This window comes from Grammomys surdaster, unplaced genomic scaffold, assembly GCF_004785775.1.
Source record: "Grammomys surdaster isolate TR1022 unplaced genomic scaffold, NIH_TR_1.0 343, whole genome shotgun sequence".
Classification (NCBI taxonomy): domain Eukaryota; kingdom Metazoa; phylum Chordata; class Mammalia; order Rodentia; family Muridae; genus Grammomys; species Grammomys surdaster.
Window position 1 is genome coordinate 1,305,150 of NW_021604762.1, and position 19,121 is coordinate 1,324,270.

The 19,121-nt window shown below is 41.0% G+C and overlaps 1 protein-coding gene across 3 annotated transcripts in view; it reads left to right on the forward strand.

Annotated features, from left to right (window-relative positions):
• Clip4 (CAP-Gly domain containing linker protein family member 4) overlaps positions 1–19,121 on the forward strand; it is an 85,103-nt gene that overhangs the window by 37,273 nt on the left and 28,709 nt on the right. For 2 of the 3 annotated variants that reach the window (XM_028778965.1, XM_028778967.1), the window contains 2 exons: positions 4,012–4,147; positions 17,929–18,066. In XM_028778965.1, coding sequence (XP_028634798.1) covers positions 4,012–4,147; positions 17,929–18,066 — 274 coding nt within the window. The remainder of the gene's footprint in view (positions 1–4,011; positions 4,148–17,928; positions 18,067–19,121) is intronic. The other variant, XM_028778966.1, reaches the window with a different exon arrangement.

The following is a 19,121-nucleotide window of genomic DNA, read 5'->3' on the forward strand; positions in this document are numbered from 1 at the left end:
AGTTTACTGGTGAACTCAATAGTGAAGGGTTCTTTATTTGCATGGGAAGCAGTGGCATAGAGAACTATTGAGTGACTTTAGAGGCAGGAGCTGAGAAATGACCTTGCTGTGTCTACTCTGAATTGTCCCTGCCAGTGGCTTCTCCTGCCAACCGAGCAGAGGCAACCTTCATTACTCTTCTGTGTTTGGCTTTGAAGTCTCACAAATAGGGAACATTCAGATGCTACAGACCTGCTAGTCAGGAAGTCAGTGAGTGCTTCTTTACATAAAAGCTTGCTAGACAGACTGTGGCTTCTGTGTGACCCCCACTGTGGCAATTTCTCTCTTTTCTTTGGATACCTCTTTGGGGAGCTTTGTTCCCCTTCAGTGTTGTGACTTGAGCAGAGCCCTGTGAACATGGCAAATGCCACACTGCTGAGCCACACTCTATCAGAGGTTTTTATTCTTAGTTTTGAGGTAGTGGGAATCCGCAAGTATGGAGTGGAATGGGGAACTCGTGCCTAGACAGTAACCTTTCCAACTGCTACCATCTCAGTGTTGGGCTGGGTGATGAAGGCTTCTCAGAGAAGCATGGATTTGAAAGCTTGGTGTACCAGAGGAAACTGCTTCACAAAGGAGACAGCTACAGATGTGTTTTAGGTGAAGAATGAGTGACATTCACCAGTTTACAAAACAGTAGGACATTTGTCAATTTGTTACTGGTTGGAATGAAAATGACAATTTATTAATGTGTGGCTTTTAAAAATTATGGGTGAATGGCAAGTCTTCTTTGTAGCATTCTTGTAACTATGTCTCAAGGGGTTTAAAAGAGTCACTGTGTATTTTGAAATGAAGTTTTCTTGATGAGGGATGAGGACTATACTTACCTGTGGGTATAAGGACAAATGTTTAGATTGTTATTAGGGATTATGGTGATTTATATACAAGTAACATTGTGCAGACAGGGCAGATTAGATTTAGGACATATAATTTTTTTCCAACAATTAATGAAAGAAAAGGCCATGAGTTTGAAAGAGAGCCAAGAGAAGTGTAGGGGAGGGTTTGGAGGGAGGAAAGGGAATGGAAATGGTGTAATTGTATTATAATCTTAAAAATGCAAGAAAAAAGTTATTTTATTTACTTTTTGGGTTGGATAATTTTCCACCCAAGTAGAAGCGTCTGTTATGTAGCTGAGAATAACTTTGAATTCCACATCTTCCTTCTTCCCAAAAGCCAAGATTGTAGTGAATACTACAACCAGCTAGTTTTATATTTACTTTGTGTGTGTGTGGGAGAGAGGTGGGGGAGAAGGAGAGGGAGAGGGATAGGGAAGAGGGAGGGGGAGAGGGAGAGAGAAGAGAGAGAGGAAACAGAATATATGTATATATGTGTTTATATGTACATACACGTGGGAGCCCAGGGGGTGGTGATTCAGGTTTCTTCCTCAGTTCATCTCTACTTCTTGACACCCAGTCTCTGACTGAACTGGAGCTTGCTGACTCTGTTAGCCTGGCTAGCCAGCAAGCCCCAGGGATCCTTCCCAGACCTGAGGTTATAGGTGTATACCACAGTGCCTGGCCTTTTAATGTGGTTTGTGGGGATTAAACTCAAGTCCTTATGATTCTGATCACACCAACCCCCTAGCATTAAGTTTTGAGAGTACCAACTGTATCTTGAGTTTCTCTTTTTAAAAAAACTTATCTATTAAATACCATGTCTAGAAAGGACTCTTTTCTGTTGGAGAGGCTCATGGGCCTCTTCAAACATGCCTTGAGCACATCTGCTGGGGTTGGTTCTGGGCTGGTTCTGCCCTGTTCTGATGACTTTCTACAACGCCATGTCCATTGCTTCCGTCTATGAGCAGTGAGCGGGTGTTAGGGCTGCAATTTCACTGCCAAACTGTTCTGGTAATTTTAATTCCTTGTCTTTTTCCATGTACATTTTAGAATTCTTTTGTTAATTTCTATAAAAAATTCTGCTGAGATTTTGAATTGAGCACGGTTGAGTCTAGATCAGTCAGGTTGAGTAGATTTTACATCTTAAGCACAATATGCTCCTATATTCATATGGGTCTTTGGATTATTTAATCAACTTCTATGTTTTTAACCATTTAGGTATTGTGTACATTTGCTAGATTTAGATTTAATATGTTTATGAGGTTTGTGTGTGTGTGTGCTATTGCTGAATTTTATTTTCTCGTTCATTTCTAGCGTATGGAAATAGTTGGTCTTTGAACACTGACCACACGTTCTTAGCTTTTTTACCTTGTGGATTCTTTGTAAACAAGCATCTTGTCTCCTCTTCCTCTTCCTCATTCTCTGCCTCCTTCTTCTCTTTCCCTTCCTTTCGCCCTCTTTCTCCAAGTGAGATCTCACTATATTGCTACCTAAGGTTTTAGTATAGATGTCATTTGTCAAGCTAAAGAGATTCCCAACTGCCAAGTTATGTCTTTTCTTAAACTGTCACCATGGAAGGATGTGGCAGCTGGTTGTAGGTTTCTTCTGTGTCTTCTTTCCCATTAGTCTGTCGATTATGCCAGATAATTCCTTCTCTGATGAGCTTTGTATCCCATTGGAAGCCTCGCATACCACCTTATTACTGCGTTTGGTTAGTCCTACATGTGCTGAAAATGTTTGCATTTGTGTTCAAGTGGGATATTGGTCTGTAGTTGCTGTGTCTTGAGCAGTTTAATGTCAAGGCAATGTAGACGTTAATGCCTTGGGAACCAGTGTCTCTTCACTCAGATTTTAGGAGAGCTTGTATAGAATTTGTTAGAGTTTACCATTGAGGCCATCTGCCCCTGGGAACTTTTTTCTTCTTTCAGTTTTAAATCACAAGTTTGAGCATTGCTTTTTTTGAAAGTTTGTATCTTTCAAGCAGTTGCAGTAATTTACAGCATCTGTGAAATGGGCGGGCAAAGCTGTTTGCAGCATTGTCTCATCTTTTAAGACAGCATTGACAGTGCTTCTCTTGTTGCTCAGGTAGCCAGTTTGTGTCTTATCTCTCCATTTCAAAATTTATTTTCTATTTAGAGGTTTATTCTTCAAAGAATGTGTTACTGGTTTCATTGATTTTCTGTATTGTTTTTCCATTCTTAGTTTACTATTCAGCATTTACCCCCTTTCTTTGGTCTTCATGTTAGTTTGCTGAGGTGGGAATTCAGAGCCTTTATTTTAGGCAGTTTCTGAGGCTTGAGTTCCTCTCTAAGCACTGCTCTTGCTGTTCCCCACACATTCGGACACATTCATTTTCATTCAGACTATTTGTTAATTTTCCTTATCTCTTATTAGAAAAAAATCTATTTTTTCCTCTTTCAGTATGTATTATTTATACTTAGTGTTTTGGAGATTACCATATATCTCCCTACTGATGGTCTGTAGTTTAACTCCATTCTGGTTCAAGAACATATTTTGTGTGATTTCTGTTTTTTTTTTATTGATTTAAAATTTTTGTTTGCTTTTTATTGTATGTGTATGGGTGTTTTGCTTGCATGTATGTGTGTGTGCTATTTGTGTGATCTACTCTTCTGGCTCAGCAGAGTATGGAACTGAAGCTACAGACTGCAGTGCACTGCCACGGTAGGTGCTTGGAACTGAGCTTGGGTCCTGTGGAGGATCAGACTGTGCTCTTACCTGCTGATCTACTTCTCCAATCCGTTCCTCTGCATTTGTATGCTAATGTCTGCGGTGGAGTGCTTTGTAGATACCAGTTTAGTTGAATTGGTTTGTAGCTGGCTTCCTTTTTCTATATATCCTCACTGATTTCTGGTCTGCTCAATCTGCTGTAACAGAGAGGTGAGCTGAGTCCCACCACAACACGGACTTTTCTATTCAGTTCTGTTGGGAAAGAACTTTACCTGGGAAGGATTCCATGTCTTCCTGACAAATCCTTTTTCCACTTAAAAAAAATCTTTGGTAAATTTTCTTATTCTAAGGTCTACTTTGAAAGATATAAAAAGTAGTGTTATTAAGAATAGGGTATTTAGAATTACTAATAAGACTGAAAACCTGTTTTGATTTATATTTCCTCTAGCTTGGAACATTAAGATTTTGTGGAACAACAGAGTTTGCAAGTGGGCAATGGGCTGGCATTGAACTGGATGAGCCAGAAGGGAAAAATAACGGCAGTGTTGGCAGAGTCCAGTACTTCAAGTGTGCCCCCAAATACGGTAAGACTGAGCCTCAATCTTCCTTGTCGTTTTAAACTAAGCCTTTTCCTAGTTACTCGTGGACTATAGAAGAGGATATGGGTTGTGGATATCAGTTGCAGGAGCTGGAGTATCTCGTTTACACTGATGAGGATGACAGGGAGCAGAACTGCTAGAGACAGGGTGGTGGGAGGGGGAAGATCCCTGAGACGTTGAAAGGGTTGTGCCAGGGTCGGTCTGGCCTTGGGCCAGGCATGGCTCACCCTCCCCGAGGAGAGAAATGCTGGGAAAATGGCTCTGTTTTCTCAGAAAGGAGAAGTCAGGTCATTTGCTGATGTAAGGAGAGGGGAGCGGGTCTGTGTGGAGGTGAAGAGGGGGGGACTGCAGGTCCGTTCAGTGCAGTAGACTAGATAGGCATGTGATAGCAAAGGCTGACTACAGTCATGTGTACATGGATGAGCAGGCTGCAAGGCTGAGTTCTCTTCTCATCAAGGCTTCTCAAACTGTTTGGGAATAGGTACAGATTAAGCACAGAGTCTGGTTTACCAGGGTTGTTCCTTCTAGAATGTTCCACCAAAAGAAGTCTGCCAAAGAGCCGAGGCCAGATAAAGTAGAGAGACTAGAGTAACTGATGGTAGAATCTGAGATGTCCAGGGACAAAAATGAGGATGTGACTGAGAAGAGAGCCCAGGAGAACACCCTAGGATCTGTGGTTCCTGATCCCAGGTTGAAGGATTGAGCAAGGCTGTGGGATTTGGAGAACCAGTTAACAGGGTTGCAGGCATCTGGTTGTGACTGGTTGGTAGGCAGTGTGATGGGATTGGCTTGTTCTTCAGGGGAGGAAAGCTGCCTGTCTGTCCTGGTGTCCCCCAGGACTGATTGTGTGTGTGTGTGTGTACATGTTCACACCAGTATGCATCACCAGGACTGATTTTGTGTGTATGTGCATGCGTGTGCATTTTCAGGCCAGAGGTTAACTTTACATGCTGTTCCACTAGGTCTTGGGTCTCAAAGAACCATGAAGAATTTTAGAAGTTGGAAAAGCAAGTGAGACCAACTTTTACTGTTCCTGAGCTGGCAACAGTCCTTTCTCATTCTGACAAATGTTTAAATTCATTCCCCTCTCCCCACACCCTCTTTCTCTGTTTCTCTCTCCCTTTCACACACTCCGACAGTGTCAGTCTGCTTTGCTCACTGTGTGGTTGATGTTCCCTTCTCTGACACTATCTTCATAGTCGCTCAGCTCAGTTGGAAGTGGGGACAGCACACTGATGACAGTAAGGCTTGGGGTCTTATGGCTGGGGTGGGGTTGGCATCGCCTCAGGGCTGGGGCTGGGTCATCCGCACTGGTCTGTTCCTCTTTGGCCTCTATGAAATGGATACAGAGTCCCAGGGGTTTGTGTATTGATAGATATAGAAACTCCCTGGTGGGGACTGACCCCCGTCAGCACAGAGCACATCCTCGGTCAGCCAGCTCTTATCAAGCTGCCAGGATTCCTGTTTATTTCTGTCACACACTTGTATTTGTCTATTTATATATTTTTTTGCTTACAAAAATGCTCAATGTGTCAGACTTGAAAATCATAACAGGAGAAAGAAGAAAATAAAATCACTCAAATATTTTTGATATCGCTATTAAGTAATTTTTCATTGACAATTTTTCATATTTAAGCAATATATTTTGAACACATCTGTCCACCATTCCCTTCTTTGGCTCTTCACAGTGTCTTGTTTATACATTTGTTCTGTTTAATGACTGGACATCCTATTATAATTTGTGTAAGTCTTTGAATGTTGTATGAAAATGTGATTTTTTTAAAAATTATTTTATTTAGTTACATTCTAGCAGTTGCCTACTCCTGATCCCCCCCCCACAGTTCCTCACCCCACTCCTCCTCCCCCTTGCCTCCGAGAGGGTGCTCCCCCTCCCACTAGACCTCCTCCTTCCCTGGGGCCTCAAGTCTCTAGGATTAGGCACATCTCCCACTGAGGCCACACCAGGGAGTCTTCTGCTGTATATGTGCTGGGGGTGGGGGTGGGGGGCTCTGACCAGTCTGTGTATGCTCCTGGATGGTGACTCAGTCTCTGGGAGCTCCCTGGGGTCCAGGTTAGTTGAGACTGCTGGTCTTCCTATGGGGTCGCCCTCCTCTTCAGCTTCTTTAATCCTTCCCCTAATTCAACTGTCTGTCGGTTGTATCCTAGGTATTCTGTACTTTTTAGCTAATATCCGCTTATCAGTGAGTACATACCATGCATGTCCTTTTGGGTGTGGGTTACCTCACTCAGGATGTTATTTTCTAGTCCATCCATTTGCCTGTAAAATTCATGATGTCCTTGGTTTAAATAGCTGAATAGTATTTCATTGTGTAAATGAATCACTTTTTTTTTTTAAATCCATTCTTTGGTTGAGAGACATCTGGGTTGTTTCCAGCTTCTGACTATCACAAATAATGCCACTATGAACATAGTGAAACATGTGTCCCTGTGGTATGGTGGGGCATCTTTTGGGTATATGGCCAAGAGTGGTTTAGCTGGGTCTTTAGGTAGAACTATTTCCAATTTTCTGAGGAACTGCCAGACTGATTTCCAGAGTGAGTATACCAGTTTGTATTCCTATCAGCAATGGAGGAATGTTCCTCTTTCTCTACATCCTTACCAGCATAGGCTGTCACTTTAATTTTTTATCTTAGCCATTCCTACTGGTGTGAGGTGGAATCTCAGGGTTGTTTTGGTTTTTATTTCCCTGATGACTAAGGAATTGAACATTTCTTTAAGTGCTTTTCAACCATTCAAGATTCTTCTGTTGTGATTTATCTGTTTAGCTCTGCACCCCAGTTTTAAATAAGGTTATTTGGTTTTTTTGGAAGTAACTTTTTGAGTTCTTTATATATTTTGGATATTAGCCCTCTATTGGATGTAGGGTTAGAGAAGATTTTTCCCCAATCTGTAGGTTGCCAATTTGTCCTATTGATGGTGTCTTTTGCCTTACAGAAGCCTTTCAGTTTCAAGAGGTTCTATTTATCAATTGTTGTTCTTAGAACCTGAGCCATTGGAGTTCTGTTTAGAAAATTTCCCCTGTGCCAATGAGTTCAAGGCTCTTTTTCACTTTTTCTTCAATAGATTTAGTGTATATCTGGTTTTATGTTGAGGTCCTTGATCTACTTGGACTTGAGCTTTGTGCAAGGTGATAAATATGGATCTATTTTTATTCTACACACAGGCAGCCAGTTAGAGCAGCACCACTTATTAAAGACGCTTTCTTTTTCCCATTATGTGTTTTTGGCTTCATTGTCAAAGATCAAGTGTCCGTGTGTGTGTGTGTGTGTTTACTTCTGAGACTTTGATTCTATTCCTTTGACCGACCTGTCTGTCTCTGTAACACTACGTGCAGTTTTTATCACTACTGCTCTGTAGTACAGCTTGAGGTCGGGGATGGTGATTCCCCTAGAAGTTTTTTTTATTGCTGAGGATTATCTTGGCTATCCTGGATTTTTTGTTTTTCCATATGAAGTTGAGAATTGCTCTTCCCATGTCTAAAGAACCGTGTTAGAATTGTGATGGGGATGGCATTGAATCTGTACATTGCGTTTGGTAAGATGACCATTTTCATGATGTTGATTCTACCAGTCTATATGCATGGAAGATCTTTCCATCTTCTAATGTCTTCTTTAATTTCTTTCTTCAGGGATTTGAAGTTCTTGTCATACAGATTTTTCACTTGCTTGGTAAGAGTTACACCAAGATATTTTATTTGCGGCTATTGTGAAGGGTGTTGTTTCCCTAATTTCTTTCTCAGCCTGCTTATCATTTGTAAAAAGGAAGGCTACTGATTTGTTTGAGTTAATTTTATATCCTGCCACTTTGCTGAAGTTGTTTACCAGCTGTAGTAGTTCTCTGGTGGAATTTTTTTGGATTGCTTATGTATGCTATCATATCATCTGCAAATAGTGATACTTTGACTTCTTCTTTTCCAATTTGTATCCTCTTGCTTTCCTTTTGTTGTCTAACTGCTCTAGCTAGAACTTCAAGTACTTTGAAGTTGAATAGATAGGGACAGAGTGGGCAACCTTGCCTTGTCCCTGATTTTAGTGGGATTGCTTCTAGTTTTTCTTCATCTGATGTTTGCTGTTGGTTTGCTATATATTGCTTTTATTATGTTTAGGTATATGCCATGAATTCCTGATCTCTCTAAGACGTTTAACATGAAGGGGTGTTATATTTTTTGTGGAAGGCTTTTTCAGCATCTAATGAAATGATCATGTGTTTTTTTCCTTGAGTTTGTTTATATAGCATATTATGTTGATGGATTTTCATATATTTGAACTACCCCTGCATCCCTGGGATGAAGTCTACTTGATAGTTGTGAAAGATGGTTTTTGATATGTTCTTGGATTCCATTTGCAAGAATTTTGAGTATTTTCGCATCAATATTCATCAATGAAATTGGCTTAAAGTTCTATTTTTTTTATTGGGTCTAGGTATCAGAGTAATTGTGGCTTCATAGAACGAATTAGGTAGTGTTTCTTCTGTTTCTATTTTGTGGAATAATTTGAGGGTTATTGGTATTAGCTCTTCTTTGAAGGTCTGGTAGAATTCTGTACTAAAACCATCTGTCTTTAGGCTTTTTTTTTTTTTGGTAGGGACGTTTTTAATGATTATTTCTATTTCCTTTGGGATTATAGGACTGTTTAGACAGTTTACCTGATCTTGATTTAACTTTGGTATATGGTATCTGTCTAGAAAACCATCCATTTCATCTTGATTTTCCAGTTTTGTTGAGCATAGGCTTTTGTAGTAAGATCTGATGGTTTTTTGAATTTTCTCTGTTGTTATGTCTCTCTTTTCATTTCTGATATTGTTAATTTAGATACTGTCTCTCTGCCCTTTAGTTAGTCTGGCTAATGGTTTATCTATATTGTTGATTTTCTCAACCAGCTATTGGTTTTGCTGATTCTTTGTATCATTCTCTTTGTTTCTAACTGGTTGATCTCAGCCCTGAGTTTGACTACTTCTTGCTGTCTATTCTTCTTGGTGTGTTTGCTTCTTTCATTTTTAGAGCATTCAAGTATGCTGTTGAGTTGCTTGTATTTTGTGACATTTTATATACAGATAAAAGGTTTTTTCCTTTATGAGTTAGTTTCATACTTTGATAGATGTAATATATGATTGTTCTTGGTAGATGTATAATTCAAGAATTAGTTATAAATTATATATTCTATTCCTTTGGAAATGTTTACGTTTTTCTGTACATAGTTATGAAACCCAGCTGGAGCTTGCTGGCTAGTGCAGCAGTTTCAAGGCTTTGGTTTGAAGTTTCCTCTGATAGCTGTGTTTGCAGCTGCTCAGTAAGGACAAGCTCAACGGCTTCTAGTCACACACAGGGCAGGTGTGAGCCAGTTTATGGTGAGGAGTGAGATGGTCAGCATAGTCTCATGGACTCAGTGACTCACGATTCCAAGGAGAGGCAAGCATGATAAAGCAGAGGTGGGTGAGGCCTGGGAGGTGGCGAGGGGGTGGATCTGCCCCTGGGCCCTCTACTTGGAGGTATGTTGGGATATTGGGGCCATGTGTTGGGTTGTTAAAAACTTATGGCTGCCCGTCTTGCTGAGTAAGGTTGGTCTACTGACTTAGGGCATTGCTAAGGTGCCTGAGGTAGAGGGCAGGGGAGCTGGAGATGCCCTGGCAGATCAGAAGACATCAAATTAGTTTCTTTTCAGGCGGTTCTCTCTTCTGTCATCTCCACCTTTCTTGTGCTTCTGTTACACACCTTGAGTTTATGTAAGTTGTGTGGTTTACCTCAGGTTACTTTGATCAGTTTGTTAGCCTTGGCAATACTATTCTTTAAATCGTAGCCATTTAATAATTGAGTTGTGGATACTATTATTTTTATGCTTTCCAATAGTTACACAAGTAAACACATGTGTCTAGCTTGATAGATTGAAGACTTATTCAAAAACAAGCCTCCCCTCTTCTTCTGACACGTCCCTGGTTCTTCAGAGGCCGGAACCTTTTTAGAAGTCTCCAGGCTGTGGCTTCTGATATTACTGTTCACATTTGAAAATAATCTATGTATGTGGCTCCTTCTTGATTTTTCCAGTTTTAGACACCTATTGACTTTGTTTTGTGAAGAGAAAGACTAGTGTTTGTGGAGCACATCCTTCTGTAGCATTCTGAGAGGACTGAAAGGAATAAAGTGAGAACCTTCCATTTGACCATATGCTTGTTTCTACTGTACTTCACATGGAGTTTGGGATAAGGAACTATAGCACCCATCCCTTTAGTATTGTGAAGGCTGTGTGGTCTGATGTAGAACTCGGCTAACTTTCACTGTGAAGGCTGCAGAGTGACTCCATTGTGGGCCTCATGGTCTCTGGTGTGACAGCCCAGTGTGACTGCCCAGCTCCACTGTTACAGTGAACGAGCAGCCACAGACAAGTACACAGAGAGACACCACAGACAAGTACACAGAGGGACACAGCTCCGTACCAGGCCAGCCACAGAGCCCATCGGTGGCCAGGATACATCTCACTCATTGTAGTTTGTCAGCTGCTTGCTTGAGCTTCTCAGATCAATGCTTAGGAGTTTCAGAGTCTGTCTTCTCTCCCCTTCTCAAAAGCTTCCATTTTTCTCCTTTAAGAAATACATCTCTCTTAGAATTTATACCATTTTTATTCATTGCTGATGTTTTAATGGGATTAAGCACATCAAATGAGCCACATTTATCTGAGAACTTACTGCTTTCCTTTTAAAAGAGAATAGCTGTGTGCTTCTTTTTGGTCAGTCTCACAGTTGTGTGTCAGCCTCTGGGGAAAGCCAGTGGGTATGCTTGGTTACCAGGCAGCAGGGTGACTGCTCAGTATGCTTGCTGTGGACTGTGTATCCAACTATAGCTTAAATATAGTCATGGATTACTTGTTTAATAACAACCACAGCAACAATAACAATAATAATAATAATAAATGAAGGCAAACAAGATCTATGCAAATGAGGAATTGTGTGTAATATAATTCTAAGCTATGAGAATTAAATATTTGATTATCCTTTGAAACAAATATATTTCTCTATAGAGAATTTCAGAGGTTATGAAAGAAAAACCACATTTCCCCTCAAATTAAGAAGAGAAGGAAGGCGGTGCACACCTTTAATCCCAGCACTCAGGAGGCAGAGGCAGGCAGATCTTTGAGTTCAAGGCCATCCTGGCCTACAGAGCAAGTTCTAGGACAGCTGGGGCTACACAGTAAAACCCTGTCTCAAAAGTCCAAAACCAAACAAACAGAACCAAAAAGAAATCAAGAAAGAAAGAAGAGGACATTGGGCTGGGGGTGTATCCTCAGTCGAGTGTGTGCTGAGTGTGCTTGAGGCCTGAGCTTCATCCCCAGCACCACAGGAAATAGATGAGGTGGTATACACTGTACTACCAGCAGGAGGTGGGCACGGGAGGATCAGAAATTTAAGTCCGTCCATGGATATATAGCTAGTTTGAGGCCATCATGGGTTACATAAAACCTTGTCTAATAAAAACAAAAGAAAGCAGGTCAATTATTGAGCATTATCATGATATTACTCACACTAATCAAATAATTTAGAAATGCAGTTTGTACTCTATTCTCATATGAATGCTTCAATTTTAAGTTCTTTGGTTTGATTGCCTATATCCTCATACAGTTTCCCAAGATGTAATTGTATAATGTAATAATAATGAGTTTTTTCATTTTTATATTTGTGGTGTGTGTGTGAGTGTGTGTATGTGTGTGTGAGTGTGCGCATACGCGGCACACATATGTGTAGGCTTCAGTGCGCCAGGGCATCTGTAGGCTTCAGAGGGCAACTTGTGGGAGTTGGTTCTTAGAGTTTTACTGCTGTGAAGAGACACCATAACTAAGACAGCTCTTACAAGGACAACGTTTAATTGGGTCTGGTTTACAGGTTCAGAGGTTCAGTTCATTATCATCAAAGCAGAAACATGGCAACATCCAGGAGGCTGAGAGTTCTACATCTTCATCTGAAGACTGCTAGCAGAATACTGACATGGTCCTGGCAGCTAGGATGAGGGTCTTAAAGCCCTCACCCATAGTGACACACCTACTCCAGCAGGGCTACACCCTCTAATAGTGCCACTTCCTGGGCCAAGCATATACAAAGCATCACAGTTCTCTTCTTCAGCTATGTGTTTTTCTAGGGACTGAACTCAGATTGTCAGGCTTGGTGGCCTCTAATCCACTGAGCCCTCTTACTGGCCTGGTTTTTAACTTTCTTGATTGTATTTCATATACGTCTTCATTGTGTTGCTTGTTGATGGGGCACAGTGGGCTGGCCTCCTTACTGTGTCTAGTTTCAGTTTCCCATGGTCAACCTCAGACCACACTATATAGTTCAGTACCATGAGACATCCTGGGATAGACCACATCCTTTGGTAGTCATTGCTGATAATATCTTGTTAGCTGTTCTATGTTGTGATCGACTGTGTTGATTTCTCAATGTGTTTGATTTCTAGATTACATTTTACCATAGGTCTGGATAGGAGAAATGTTGTCTATACAAAGCAATCAGGACCATGTCTGGACCGACAGAGGCAGCTGCTGCAGCTCATGGATGGATCAACTTCATTTGTCTTGTTGCCAATTACATTTCTTTCTAGTTTTTTTTTTTCCTCCTAGAAGTATACCTGTAACATGATAGCAAGAAATCGATACATTTTGATAAGCTAGACATACTTGTGTTTCTTGCATTCTGTCCTTTTCTTACCCAAGGTTAACCACATAGCCTGTGTATGTACCCCTAAGTTTCTTTCATTTTTTTAAATTTACGTATTTATTTATTCACTTTACATTCTGATCTCAGCCCCCCTCCTCCAGTGCCCTCCCACATAGCCCCTCCCTATCTCTCCTTCCCCTTTTCCTCTAAGAAGGGGAAGCTCCCCCCACCCCCCGGGTACCAACCCACACTGGCACATCAAGTAACTGCAGGACTAGGTACTTCCTGAGACCAGACGAGGCAGCCCAGTTAGGGAAACAGGGTACACAGGCGGGCTACAGAGACAGGGACAGCTCCTGCTCAGTTGTTGGGGGACCTGCATGAAGACCAAACTGCCCTTCTGCTACATATGTGTGGGTGGCCTAGGTCCAGCTCTTTGGTTGGTGGTTCTGTTGTTCCCATTTCTTGAACCCCAAAGGACTACCAAGGAGCCAATTCTGATGTAATCGCACTAGGGTCTTTATTCAAGCTCAAGCTTGGGCTACACCTCAGTCACTGACACAGAAGGATGGAAAATGAAGCCCTGAGCTCTCAGTGGGACAAGGCTTTATAGGAAACGGCAAGCAAGCGAGGGGGTTTCTAGCCTGAGACACGTCTGACTGGGGGGCTGTTAGGGAATTTTGTTGCTCTTTAAAATAATTGGCAGGTGCTGGGAGCCAAACCATAAATTTAACTTCTGCTCTCCTCCTGATTGGTGGTTGTTAGGAAGTGAAGTATCAGGGTCAGGCTTGTAATCTGGAGGTGCAGATTTGTTGGGGAGTAACCTGGAAACTGGTGCTAGAGAGTTCAACTTTAGGTCAGGTTCTCTAAGATAGAGTCTGAACCAAAGATCTGGTCGCTTAGTTCAATCTCTGGGAGCCCTCAAGGGTCCAGGTTAATTGACTCTGTTGGTCTTCTTTTGGAGTCCCTGTCCCCTCCCAGTCCCCCAATCCTTCCCATAACTCTTCCACAAGACTTTCCAAGCTCTGTCTAATGTTTGGCTCTGTATCTTTCCATCTCTTTCTGTCAGCTGCAGGGTGGAGCCTCTCAGTTATGCTAGGCTTCTGTCTGCAACTATAACAGTGTGTCATCAGTAGTGCCAGAGATTGATTCTTGTCCATTGGATGGGTCTCAGGTTGGGCAAGTCATTGATTAGCTATTTCTCTGTCTCTGCTTTATCAGAGTCCCCATACTTCTTTTAAGCAGGACAAATTTGGGGTGTTTTGTGGGTGGGTTGATGGATGTATTCCTCTACTTGAAGTCCTGCCTGGCTATAGGAGATGTCCACTTCAGGTTCCATATCCCCCACTGCGTGGCGTCTCAGCTAGAGTCCCGCTTATAGACTCCCTGGAATGTCTCCCATGCCAGGTCTCTGGCACATTTTGCAGATCCACCCCCTCTAATTTCTGTTTACCCTCTTGCCTTTTCTCTGGCTCTCCCTACACCTGATCCTAACCGTCCCTCTATTCCTCTCCCATCTTCTCTCCCATTCAGTTTCTTCCCTCTATCCACTTCCGATGACTATTTTATTTTCCCTTCTGAGTGAGATTCAAGCATCCTCCTTTGAGCCTTCCTTGTAATTTAGCCTTTTTGGGTCTATGGATTATAGCATGAATATCCTGTACTTTAGAGCTAATATCTAATTATAAGTGAGTATAAACTATGCATGTTCTTTTGGGTCTGAGTTACTTCCCTCAAGATGATATTTTCTGGTTTGATCCATTTGCCTGCAAATTTCATGATATCCTTGTTTTTAGTAGCTGAATAGTATTTCATTGTGTAAATGAACCATGTTTTCTTTGTCCATTCTTTGCTTGAGGGACATCTGGGTTGATTCCAGTATAAAGGAGGGTTTCTCATTTTTTTTTGAGTTAGTTTTTGTATCCAGCCACTTTGCTGAAGGTGTTCATTAGCTTTAGGAGTTCTCTGGTAGAGTTTTTGGGGGTCACTTATGCATACTCTCATATCATCTGCAAATAGTGATACTTTGACTTCTTTTCAATTCTGTATCCCCTTGGTCTCCTTTAGTTGTCTTATTGCCAGAACTTCAAGTATTATATTGAAAAGATATGGAGAGTGTGGACAGTCTTGATGTATTCCTGATTTTAGTGGAAGTGCTTTGAGTGCCTCTCCAATTTGATGTTGGCTGTTGGCTTGCTGTTTATTGCCTTTATTGTGTTTAGGTATGCACCTTGTATCCCTGCTCTCTCTAAGACTTTTATCATGAATGGGTGTTGGATTTTGTAAAACACTTTTTCAGCATCTAGTGAGATGATCATGTGGCTTTTTTCTTTCAGTTTGTTTATATGGTGGGTTATATTGATGGATTTTCATATATTGAACCACTCTCACATCCCTGGAATGAAGCCTACATGATCATGGTGGATGATGTCTTTGATGTGTTCTTGGATTTGGTTTGCGAGTATTTTATTGAATATTTTTACATTAACTTTCATAGGGAAATTGGTCTGAAATTCCCTTTCTTCGTTGAATCTTGTGTAGGTTAGGTAGCCGTGTGACTGTGGCCTCATAGAATGAGTTTGGCAATGGTTCTATTTCTATTTTGTGGGATAGTTTGAAGAGTATTGTATTAGCTCTTTTTAGAAAGTCTGATAGAATTCTTAGGTAAAACCATCTGACCCTGAGCTTTTTTGGTTGGGAGACTTTTAATGGCTGCTTCTATTTCCTTAGGGGTTACTGGACTATTTAGATTGTTTAGCTAATCTTGAATTAACTTTGGTATGTGGAATCTGTCTAGAAAACCATCTATTTCATTTAGATTTTTCCAATTTTGTGGAGTATAGGCTTTTGAAGTAAGGCCTAATGATTCATTGCATATCCTCACTGTCTGTTGTTATGTTCCCTTGTCATGTCTGATTTGTCAGTTTGGATGTTGTCTCTCTGACTTTTAGTTAGTTTGGCTAAGGGTTGTCTATCTTGTTGATTTTCTCAAAGAACCAGCTCTTTGTTTTGTTGATTCTTTATATTGTTCTCTTTGTTTCTAGTTTATTAACATCAGCCCTGAGTTTGACTATTTCCTGCTGTCTAATCCTCTGAGGTGTGTTTGCTTCTTTTTGTTCTAGAGATTTCGGGGGGGGGGCTGTTTAGTTGCTAGGTATGATATCTCTCCAATTTCTTAATGAAGGCACTCAGTGCTATAAACTTTCCTTTTAGCACTGCTTTCATTGTGTCAAGTAAGTCTGGGTATGTAGTGCATTTACTTTCATAGAATTCTAGAAAGTCTTTAATTTTTTTCTTTATTTTTTGGACCCCATGGTCATTGAGGAGACAGTCGTTCCATTCCCATGAATTTGTAGGTTTTCTGTTGTTTCTGTTGTTGTTGAAGTCCAGCTTAAATCATAGTGATCTGATAGGATACAAGGGATATTTCAGTCTTCTTAAGGATTGCTTTATGAAGGTTCCCTGAGGTACTGAGAAGAAAGTATATTCTTTTGTGTTTGGGTGAAATGTTCTGTAGACGTCTGTTAAGTCCACTTGATTTATAACATGTGTTAGTTTCATTATTTCTGTTTAGTTTCTATTTCAATGACCTATATCCATTAGTGAGAGAGGGCTGCTATTCAAGTCTCCTACTATGTGTGTCCAGTGTGTGATTTAAGCTTTTGTAATATTCCTTTTATAAATGTGGGTGCCCTTGCATCTAAGTTCATTTCTTTATAATTCATTCCATAGGAGGATTAGGAAGGAATTTCTAAGCTCCAGAAAGTCTAGAAATTCATATATCCAGAGTAGAATATTTCTTTCTTTAAACCAGCAGTTCTCAACCTGTGGGCTACAACCCATTTGCAAACCTCTAGCTCCAAAAATATTTACATTATGATTTATAACAGTAGAAAAATTACAGCTATGAAGTAAAAGTAGCAATAAAAATAATTTTATTGTTGGGCATCACCACAACTTAAGGAACTGTATGAAAGGGTTGCAGCATTAGGAAGGTCGAGAACTGCTGCTTTAAACCTTGGCAGATTTGTGACCGTCATTGTCATCATCATCATCATCATCATTATCAGCGACCAACTCACATCAGTGACATGAGAGATAATTACAAATAAGTAAAAAGTAAAAAAAAAAAAAAAAAAAAAACCAGAAAAATCAAGGCAACGTCATTCAGTGTCCAAAAGAGAAGAGAATTTCAAAGGTTTTCAGGAAAGTATGTAGCTGGCACTGCTCAGCTATGAACAGAATGTTCCCTTTTTGTAAGGGTGCCAGTGCTCCAATCCTGCCTTAACAGATCACGTTTCAATACGATGCGTGTTTGTTAGGTTGTAAACACTCAGAGTGTAATGTAGATATTATGACTTTATTTTCTTTTTAAGTGTGGTAGGGAGATAATCTTGGTATTTATAGTCTGTATTCACTCTCTTCAATGTCTGCGTGTTCTTACTCAAACTGGATATTTTATTGCCTCCATAAACTTTCTCAGTGGGGTTTTATGCTCCCAGCTGCTGTAGATAGGCAGTCCCCTGCCTCTATATACCTCCCTTCCTCAGCACACACTGTATTGTTTCTGCTTATCAGGAATTGAGGGCTAGGCCTTTGGGGAAGATCATTTTATACAGTCAAAAAGATTTATTGTGTCTGTACTGTGTGTAAGGGACTATAATTAGTTATAGTGGGAAAATGCAGACAAGAGCAACATTTGAATTTGTCTCTAAAAGGTGTGCAGTACAGAAGGGAGATGAGACAGGGATTTGAAGAATCCTCAATGTTGGAAGGATACAAACCTGAAGCAGACGTGAGGTAGCATGGCTTCTACTATGCAGCAACTATTATGCTCAGTCACTTACAGAAAACAGCAGATGGTAACATTTACACATTTCTCTTTTCCCTGAACTTCACTCCACAGTAATTATGTATCTCTTATGTGGCTCCTAAATCAGTGTATTTAGTCTTGGCAGCTAGATTGTGCACCCACTGAGGGCAAGTGCCATGTCTCATCATGAGATGTATGGTCGGAACTGAACAGAGCCTGTGCTAGCAACAGTTATATTTGCCTTGAGCTTGAAAGTGCTTTAATTTGCTAACTGTGCTTCTGTCTATGCCCTCAGGTATTTTCGCGCCTCTTTCAAAGATAAGTAAAGTAAAAGATGGGAGGAAAAACACCACACATCCTTCCACGAGAGCTGCCCTTCACACCCGATCCCAGAAGGTTGATGTAGCCCATGTCACATCCAAAGTAAATTCCGGTAGGTCACGCTGGGGAGATCAGCAGCTCCTAAACCATACTTCGAACTGTGTTTGCTGGGTTCAGGTATTTGGACTGCTTCACTCTGTTAGTCCACCACAAAGACCGAACCCCACAAAAGCAAGGCCTTTGTGGTTTGGGCCTCAGTTATGAATATGACTTAAGTCTCTGACAACGGCTTCTTTCCTTTCCCACTTTCTGTACTTCAAATGGCCTGTGATCAGGCTCCGGGCTGGATTTTATGCTTCTAGTGAGTCTTCATGAAATACAGCTTGCTTCCTGCACCTTGCCTCTTCTGCAGTGTCCCTCAGTTGCTCAGAGGGACCCCTTTCTGCTCCTGCGATTAGCTCTGCTTTAAACCTGCCCTGCTGCATTCTCCCCTCTGTCTCTTCTCACCTGTGGGCAGCTGTTGGAGGTCCTTCCTGTTCCTCACTCTGTACAAATTCTGCTGAGGAGTCCGTCTCATTGAACCTCCTTGTTCTCTAACCTTGTATGTACATTCTTTTAACCGGCACAGCCTGTTGTTAGCTTGTCCACTTACTGCTTTATGTATGTAGATCTTCTGTTCTCTCAGTCAGATTCTAAACTTTAAGTAGACTGTGAGAATAATTTGTGATTTTGTATTCATAGACGCTCATAGCACAAAATAGGTATTCAGTAAATACTAGCAGCTGGAGCAGAAAGACTTTCCACCATCTAAAAGGATGGCACTCAGACACTGGATTTGTCTTTCTCTTCTGTTCTGTTTGGATGCTAGACTACCTGTGGTTATACTTCATAATTCCCTCGATGTGATATCCAGCAGAGAGGACTGCCTTACTACTTCTTAGAGATCATCTCCCTTCTTTGAGGCCCCACAGGTCATATACTCCCTCACACATCGTAAAGTAAGGTCTCGAAAGTCCCTTTCACAACATCTACTGACATCTAAGCAGACATTACAGTTAGTCCCTGTGCCAGTTTGAAAAGGCCTGGCATTGTTACAGCCGTTTTAAATTATGTACTTGGAACAATTTTCTGTTTGGTCAGATAATTTAAAATATCTTAATATGATTG